Source organism: Anneissia japonica, unplaced genomic scaffold, assembly GCF_011630105.1.
Source record: "Anneissia japonica isolate Jap-2015-1 unplaced genomic scaffold, ASM1163010v1 scaffold277_len1293397_cov203, whole genome shotgun sequence".
Taxonomy (NCBI): Eukaryota; Metazoa; Echinodermata; class Crinoidea; order Comatulida; family Comatulidae; genus Anneissia; species Anneissia japonica.
Window position 1 is genome coordinate 1117480 of NW_022719460.1, and position 9863 is coordinate 1127342.

Genomic DNA, 9863 nt, shown 5'->3' on the forward strand with positions numbered 1-9863 from the left:
GTTTAGCATAGCACTCAACGAATGTAGTCCTGTAAATAAATGAATAAAGAAATTTTGTAATAAAATGCCTCTGGCGGGACTCGAACCTGCGACCTCTCACTGTCAAGGCGAGCGTCATAACCATTACACCACGGAGGGTTCATGGTTGAACAGATTCAAATAACACCAGGTACACTCCATTACACAATAGATACAGCTAGAAACAAATACGCTACACGATGTATTATTATGTCCTTTATTCGAACACTGTATTTACCTTTCTTTGATGATTTATATATAATTTAACAGTGTTAACGGCTATCTTGATTTATATATATATGTATATATATAAGAAATGATCTTCGTAAATGTTGAATTGTATACAGAGATCTGAGTTTCATAGACACCCAAGTTATTTTATATATATATTCCTGGTAGATTTTTAAAATTTAAAAGCTCTTGTCGTAAGCAGTATGATCATAAGCCTGCATTACTTTCATACGTAATAATAATTTAAAAAAAACAAAAAACGAAAACACATATAGCATAGACTTCAATTTTATTTAAAAATTTCAAACGACACTTAAAGTCACAAAAGTTCACTGCTTTACAATCTGTTTTTACAATATACAATAAATGATCAACACAACAGTATATTTTCTGGAGTATTTCAGATCCTTCTTAAATCACTAAAAATGTTGAAAACTGCCAAATATTCTGGACTCAATCCTGGCAAAAATAAACAGGATTTGTTTGCATTAATTTTACACAACCAATAAACAATCCCCAAGAAGCAAACTTCATTATAGAGGACCAAGGTTATTTAATGATCATATTTTCTGCATGAATGCTGGATGGTAACTTTTCTTAAATATGGTGTAAATAAATTATGGTAAGAACAATTTCAATAAACATTTACTGTATGATTTTTCCCTAGATACTCTTATTTTTTCCTCTACAGGATTGTAGCTGGTGCCACATTTATCACCAGTGCCGGATTAAGCATCGTCTAGCATTTTGGAAATGGCCCAAAAACTCTAACAGTAGAATGTCTCTGAGTTTTCTGGCCTATTAATACCGGAAAATAGAGTGTAAATAATATTGCAGTCCAACTTTTGATGGCCCATCATTTTCGCCTGGCCCATAAGGCTTGTGCCTTATTTGCCTAATGGTTAATCCGGCACTGTTTATCACTGTAAAGTTTTGCGACTTGAGCTACTTTGGTCATGAGAAAAAAAATCCTTTCACTGGTAGGATTTGAACCCAAGACACTGCAATTGGAAAGAAAGCACCATAACCACCAGGCTACAGCGCCACACTAATTATAATAGCAATATTAAACAAAAATTAATACTCTAATAATAACAATAGCGCTTCTTCATAGTCACTGTCTCCTCTTCTCAATAGAAGTATACTTAATTATACATAATACATGTCACAACATGTACCTATTACGCCTGGAGCGATTCCTGGACAAGCGATATGCTTTAAGCATGACTAATGACATACAAATATTTAATATCATAATACGGTTAAAAATACCTCACATAAAACCAAGTACAGTAATATAGAACAAGGGGATTGGTCTATCAACAATAACCCAATTCGTAGTTGGAAGTGCACATGCCCGTATCCAAGTTCAATTGACCTAAACCTATGTTGAGTGTATGTTTGTTTATGTTGATTGACATTAATATGGGCATGCGCAGTTAAAGCTATGAATTGGCTTAATAAATTATTACTGCCACACTTCTAAAGTACTAGGTAGATTCATTAATCAAAAAATTTAAAATGTCAATAACAATTAACATACAATATTATCAATCTTTTGGTTATATAGTACAAAAGCAAACAAATTTGCAACATACATTTAAAATTAAGAATTCAGCATTTAAATATATAAATTCTTGTTACTAAATAGAAATATAATTGTATATAAATATGGCAGAAATATTACAGTATTCAATTATATAAAATATATTTGTTTACATTTTTAATAAAAAAAAAACAGAGAATAAAACATACTGTACATATTTGGATTGTTTTTGTTTGAATAAGTATAGTAATACAAAAAAATTCAACTAAACTAGAAATAATAAAAAAACAACACAAAAACTTTTAATAAAATTAGGAAGAGATTATGTATATATAAAAAATGTTAACTTAGTTATACATATTGACACGAAATAGTATACATTTAATTAAACAATGTGATGCTGCGAGCTTCAGGAATTTCTTGATGAAAACCAGTGCTGAATGTGATGTCATAAAAGGAGTAAATGTTGAAAATGCTACAATAAAATGTACAACACACTGTGTAAACAAACCATTATGACAAGCAGTGCAACATATCTAGCGCCCTCTATATGCAAAACCCTGGAACTTCATTTTGTGCACAGTCAAATATACTCTTGATTCAGCTTCAATATCAGATATTAATTCTCAAGCATTTACATAAATTCAAAAAAAGACTTCTTAATTAAACATTTTAATCTGCTATATAAATAGTGAATTCCACTGTTCAAGGTTTACAACTCGAGACATCTTTTAGCAAATAAATCAATTTTTTTTTTTGGTATATCTATTCCAAATATATTTGAATAAAAATGTAATAGGTTAGCAAATATATTGACTGCTTATTTATAGACTAGAACTCCATATAACAGCTGAAGGTAATTAGACTAAACACATTACGTACAAGATTGGCACCGCAGAATGCTGTCTTTCCAATCAGAGGTTTGTGAGGGTGACCACTTCGAAAAGATGACTTTGCTTATACATACAAGATAGGCACCACAGAATGCTGTCTTTTCAATCAGAGTTTTGTGAGCATAACCACTTAGAAAGATGACTTTGCTTATACGTACAAGGTGGGTACACAGAATGCTGTCTTTTTAATCAGAGTTTTGTGAGGGTGACTTCTTCGAAAGATGAATTTGATAAGGAACTTGGGTTATCAGGTTGGTCTCCTTCAAATGCTGGGTTTTCAGCGCAAGTCATTTCAACTTTTGACTCCTGTATATTAAAAATAATCAATAAATTAATCAATCAGTTCAATCCACCAATGAATTAAACAATCTATCAATCAATCAATCAACTGAAGTACATGTTGCCAATATTGAGCATCTATATGATGTTTGTTTCCTAGAATGTTCCCTTCCCAAGGAAAAATCAGCCTTCAAATTTTTCGGCCATTTCTCATGCAGAAACTATCATCAAATCCTTAAAAAGTGTTGTTTTAACATTGAAAATGGGAAAAATAACAGCATAGCATGATGTATAGATATATAAAGGTTATTTTAGTGCAATAAAATAAATTTAAAAAAAAATTGACATTCCAGCATATTTTGGCCATTTTCTATGAAACACGATTTGTGACTGGTTTTTGGCTGGTCTTTGCCACATGTAGTTAAAGCTGGCAAAATTATGAGTTCATTAATTAAACATATTCTCGATTGTGTTTTCAATGAAATGCAAATAAAATGCAAATAAAAAAATTATTGATATAATTTCCTTATTAATTTTAATAATAAAATGTTCAAATGCTTGATTGTCATAACATTTAAATATAGGTAGAATTAAATTAGAGAACAGTGGCTTTTAAAAGGATTCAAAGATAGGCCTATACAGATGGGGATAAATATTAATGAAAAAAACTAACTTTAAGCCCTGTCCACACTACCAACTTTCATGTGACAAATGCGTGTGATGTGCCAATATATGGCCATGATCACATTTATTTGTCGCGTACAAATATATACTGTAATGCGGACAAAGACTTAAGCCCTGACCACACTACCAAATTTCATGTGACAAATGTGTGTGAAGTGCCAATAAATGGCCATGATCACATTTATTTGTCGCGTACAATTAGATAGTGCGGACACTGACTTACGCCCTGTCCCCACTACCAAATTTCATGTGACAAATGTATGTGATGTGCCAATATATGGCCATGATCACATTTATTTGTCGCGTACAATTAGATAGTGTGGACACAGCCTTAAGCCCTGTCCACACTACCAAATTTCATGTGACAAATGTGTGTGATGTGCCAATATATGGCCATGATCACATTTATTTGTCGCGTACAATTAAATAGTGCGGACACAGACTTAAGCCCTGTCCACACTACCAAATTTCATGTGACAAATGTGTGTGATGTGCCAATATATGGCCACGATCACATTTATTTGTCGCGTACAATTAAATAGTGCGGACACAGCCTTAAGCCCTGTCCACATTACCAAATTTCATGTGACAAATGTGTATGATGTGCCAATATATGGCCATAATCACATTTATTTGTCGCATACAATTAGATAGTGTGGACACAGCCTCAAGCCCTGTCAACACTACCAAATTTTCTTTGAAGAAAACTGTTGCAAGCCCACATATAGTCATGATGTGCCTATATATGGTCATGATATGATGTCATCATGACCATATTTAGACATGTCGCATGTTTTTGTCAAATAAAATTTGATAGTCTGGACAGGGTGTACTAATACTTGACAATGATGACCTATATTCACAAAAAATTACAGTAATAACATTGATAATTTGAAAAAAAGGCAGTGGCTATTATTTCACCATTATTTAAAAAATGGATTTAATAAGGACATTGTATACATTAAAATTTATTTAAGACTTTAAGGTTTAACAATAGCCATTTCCTAAAAAAAAAACTGACCTTCGGAAGTTCAATGTGTAGACTCATAAAGTCCAGTGGTACATTGGTATCCTGCCAGGACTTTGGACGGTCATTTTTGTTACCATTCTTGACCAATTCAATACTGGGTTTACTGTTGTCTGGAGTCATCTTAGCTTTGTACCAAATGTTTGATAAGACTAAAATTAGAAAATACAAGCAAAACATTATGTTAAATAGATTATGTAAAAAATGTATTGTATGATTTTTGAAACATTTCTTTCAAATCCAAAGTCAAATAAAGAGATCAGCATTGTGCTGAACCATTTACATATTTTATGTTCCTGGTTCTACTTCATTTAGTCTCTTTTTGAAATACTTGTTACAGTGCACCATCCATTGGAAGAAACAGCATTGGAACCCATGTACAACATGTACACGTTACAGAATGCAGTAGACTCTTTGGAAAAGAGAAGGTGATGTCTCCCTGTTTCTTTTTGTGTGATTCTCAACCAGGTGGATGTTGCAATGTCCAAGGAGCTCAGCCCAAATTTTCTAGTTACTTCAATTCAATAGAACCAAAAAAATAAATTACTATACCTTACACTTAAGTCCATGGGATTAGAAGGTATTAAATTATTCATAAACCAGGGGTGGATCCTGGATTTTAAAGAGGGGAGTTCAAAATGTTTCCAAAAAACCCCAAAATGAAAGGGGGTCCTCCCCCGGGAAAATTTTGATTCTTAGATGGCCGGAAATGAGCTTTCCCCGACTTCAGTGGAGTCTTTTAATGACCTTTAAGTCCCTAAAAATTCAAGGTTTCCCCCCTCTTGAAAAAGGTCAGGTAATTTTATCTTATTCTTTAGGCCTATACATAGAGAAAAAAAATCAAAGACATAGGCAATATATTATTATATTCCAACAATATTGAGTAGTTTTCTTCCATGGATCGATGAACCAATAGGCCTGCAGAACGGAACATTTACAAATACACAAATCAATACACACTGAAGAGTTATTATAGTTGTCGAGTTTGCTCAATTATTAAAAGTATAAAAAGGAACAAATAAAATCAAATCTGAAGAACACTTTAATTAAGAAAGAAACAAAGATACTTACAAATCAAGAATATAGTTAGGAATGTTCCAAGAAAGACAGCAAACCATTGAGGTATACTAAGGAGAGGTTTTTTGGCAGTACCACTGCCAGGGCTTCCACGAACTTCAGTAGGTTGCGCCTCATCTGTTGTAGTTTTTAATGGTAAAGATGCTTTTGTTGTTTTAATCAGTGATTTTGTAACAGCCTTTGTAGAAGATGTTTCTAATTTTTCTGTAGATTTTGTTAATTTCAATGTGACTATATTTGATGTTGTAGGATCATCTGCTGGGGGAGTCCTGGTATTGTTAGTCACAATATTAACAGATTCCTGTCTCTTATACACATCTAGATGTGTATAAGAGACAGACTTAATACACAGGGCCTTAATGTGAGTAACATATAATGATGTTAACAGAAAAGAAATACTGTACTCACCTAAAAACATAATATTACAGTCTACATTACTTCTACATAATAATATGAAGCTACTCATGATGGTTTCAAGTCAGAAAGCAGAACATAAAATGGAGCAAAAGAACTTTCAAATAAAAACAGGTTCGAGATGATGTTAAATCCACACAAGGTTCAAAACTTTTACATAAATATCTTGGTACTACTCCAATAATGTGCCATTCCTAACCAGCATTTTAGAAGTGAAATGAACTACAGTAACATGCTGTACTTTCACAACTTCAGTCATTTGATTAGCCCACACTTGTGCCCCACCTACACTGACATTTAAAAGCAGTTGATTGGCTGGCTATAGTTTGACAGGTTTAGGGTGAAGGAAACATGGGATGCTTATTCTCAAAATTTATGATACTGCAGTACAATCAATGGATAAGATCTATGGATTTGGGGTTATTATGGGTTATTGTTTATTTTTTATGATCCGACTATATGACCTGATTAACAAAACAATAAAAATCACTTTATTTAATTAAATTGTATTGAACACAAAATAAACAGCATACAAATAAATCCTGTGTCAAGGGGCCTGGAAGAAATACTGATTGATGCAAAGTAGATTAAAGTACATTGTTCAGACACAGTGAGTTATGCTGGCATAACGTTAATAGAGTGGCTGTCTCTTATACACATCTAGATGTGTATAAGAGACAGCTGTTGTGTTCTGTTTGCATTTATATGTATTTATATATTTATTTGTATTTTCATGTATATGCAATATTATATTTCTAAATTTTCAATCCTTTGTACAGTATTTTGTACAATATTTTTCGAATATTGACAAGACATATTTAATTTGTCTCTTGGTGCTTTTGCTATTGGCTTCGTCAAGAAGTATAGGCTTAGGCTAGTCCTTCTTCATTCCGGAACTCAAACCGACACCCTCCATAGTTATTGTTTATCGCCTACTCGCTGATCCGTGGCTTAGTCAAGGTAGAGGTTGAAGCCCCCTCTACCGTCAGCGCAATGGTTTGGCCTAGAGTTTGCACTAAGCGACAGGTCAAAAAAGTAATATTTTTCTGGGGAATAGTACTTTCTACTGCCCAATTCTTAACCAATCAGATGCCCAGGACATGTAATATTTTTATATGTTTTTTATATGTATTTAAGACATCCAGTAATTGCCTTTACTGTAGCTGTTTGATGATGTTTCAAAAAAATAAAATAAAATATCAGTGGCGGATCCAGAGATGTCCAAATATGGGGGGAGATGTGTATAAGAGATCCAGAGATGTCCAAATATTGGGGGGGGGAAGTGGGGGCCGATCGAGATAACAATACTCTAGGGGGTCCGGGGAATGGAAAAAAGAATAGGCATACATATGCAAATACTAATTTTTCTTTTGTATATACACAGAGGCGGATCCAAAGATGTCCAAAAAGGGGGGGGGGGGCCCGGGAAAGGTGGCCCCAGAAGGGTGGCCCGAAAGTGGGGCCGATTGAGATAACAATACTCTAGGGGTTTGGGAGCATGCTCCTGCAAAATTTCTGTGTTCTAGGTGCCCTAAAACAATTTTTTCCTTTTCCTTCTTTTTTTTTTTTTGGACTTTCCAAGCGCCTGAATATGTACACAAAAGAAAGTTGTTTTGTGGTAAGTTTTTGCATGGCACGAGCTGTTGAGATGTTCTCACTATTTGGGTTCATCCAACTTCAGCTTTGCAATCTCTCTCTAAATGATCTTTGGAAACTTTCCAAGCAAACACAAGGATAAGAAGTAAATTGTTACTAACTAAAAGATTAATACACAGGGCCTTAATGTGAGTAACATATAATGATGTTAACAGAAAAGAAATACTGTACTCACCTAAAAACATAATATTACAGTCTACATTACTTCTACATAATAATATGAAGCTACTCATGATGGTTTCAAGTCAGAAAGCAGAACATAAAATGGAGCAAAAGAACTTTCAAATAAAAACAGGTTCGAGATGATGTTAAATCCACACAAGGTTCAAAACTTTTACATAAATATCTTGGTACTACTCCAATAATGTGCCATTCCTAACCAGCATTTTAGAAGTGAAATGAACTACAGTAACATGCTGTACTTTCACAACTTCAGTCATTTGATTAGCCCACACTTGTGCCCCACCTACACTGACATTTAAAAGCAGTTGATTGGCTGGCTATAGTTTGACAGGTTTAGGGTGAAGGAAACATGGGATGCTTATTCTCAAAATTTATGATACTGCAGTACAATCAATGGATAAGATCTATGGATTTGGGGTTATTATGGGTTATTGTTTATTTTTTATGATCCGACTATATGACCTGATTAACAAAACAATAAAAATCACTTTATTTAATTAAATTGAATTGAACACAAAATAAACAGCATACAAATAAATCCTGTGTCAAGGGGCCTGGAAGAAATACTGATTGATGCAAAGTAGATTAAAGTACATTGTTCAGACACAATGAGTTATGCTGGCATAACGTTAATAGAGTGGTGTGAACTTAGGTGTGGTGTAGTGAACACCAGTGTAACGCACAGTCACTGGCGTACGATAATCCACCAACAGACCCCAGATTAGCACACGCCACTGAGTTACAACAGACATGCATCAATGATTTTGAACTGGGCCAGGATCTGACCAATCACAATAAGCCTAGTTGTAAACATGAATAAAATGTGTGATTATGAATACGAATATTTTGTGCGAATACTTACGCTAGCATTTGTTAATCACCCAGTCTGAACACCATGCTAGTTACGCCATTGATTAATGTACGCCCGGCGTTGGATACACCTAGCCTATCTCTCAGGTCTGAATGTAGCCATTAAAAATACATAATTATATTACAAAATACACTAATGATAGTAAAACAGCACAAAGTATTGTCAAAAGAAATATAAGAACTTTGTGGGGAAATATCAGAACTTTGTGGGGTTATATTCAAATGGTTATATCCCATGATGATGGAATATTCTGAGATTCTTCCCGAAAGATTAATTAAATTTACTATTTGACAAGAGTATAACATTCAACTTGCCTCAGGCCATCTCGGATTGACTCACCCGAGTTCGATACGAGGAACTAGAGCAGAACTCAGACAAGTCTGTGGCCACCACACAGATATTGTAACACAATTTCTTTGAATTGAAAAAGAGACAAAGAAATGGCATCCCCACCAGGTGAAACCATTGACGAAAATATAAATTAAGGGTTGGTGAAATGCACTATAAATCAATGCAAGCTATTCTATGAAAATGGTAATACTATCGAAAGAACCAATCAATGCTCACCTGTTGTGCATTATGGTTGCCATGGAGAGACAACAGGTTGGTAGGGTTCTTCCCAATGGGAGCATTAATCATTTTAGAATTTCATAGACCAGGAGGATTGTCTGGTTTCTTTATACATGCTCTAAATTTTGTTATAGTACACTTCAGTTAAGAATTCTGGATGAAATTGTTTTATTTCTGATAATTAGGTTCTTTTTCAGTCATAAGATAAATAATTAGTTTTTAGTTTCAAGGATTATCTTCAAACAGTCAGATAATTATAGATAGAGGACAGTAAAAGCAAAACTAATATATTCTGGCCACATCTAATAGCTATTAAACTTGAATTAGAATATTCATTTCAATATGTTTATCTAAACAAGATAGTTAAATACACTTATCATTTCTATATTCTACATACAGACAGATCCTTATATT

At 33.7% G+C, this 9863-nt stretch overlaps 1 protein-coding gene across 1 annotated transcript; it reads right to left on the minus strand.

Annotated features, from left to right (window-relative positions):
• Positions 1–2014: 2014 nt before the first annotated feature.
• On the minus strand, positions 2015–9518 carry LOC117110940. Its single transcript, XM_033253789.1, has 4 exons — positions 9447–9518; positions 5750–6110; positions 4673–4830; positions 2015–2994 (listed from the first exon to the last, which is right to left on the minus strand). Exons 1-4 carry the CDS (start codon positions 9516–9518, stop codon positions 2878–2880), a joined length of 708 nt encoding a protein of 235 aa, XP_033109680.1. The 3' UTR covers positions 2015–2877.
• Between the last annotated feature and the right edge of the window lie 345 nt (positions 9519–9863).

Coding starts and splice junctions, on each gene's coding strand:
- LOC117110940 (XM_033253789.1), bottom strand. CDS start 9,518: ATGATTAATGCTCCCATTGGGAAGAACCCTACCAACCTGTTGTCTCTC. Junction 4,831..5,749: donor CCTAACTATATTCTTGATTT/GTAAGTATCTTT, acceptor TTCTAATTTTAG/TCTTATCAAACATTTGGTAC. Junction 2,995..4,672: donor TACACATTGAACTTCCGAAG/GTCAGTTTTTTT, acceptor TTTAATATACAG/GAGTCAAAAGTTGAAATGAC.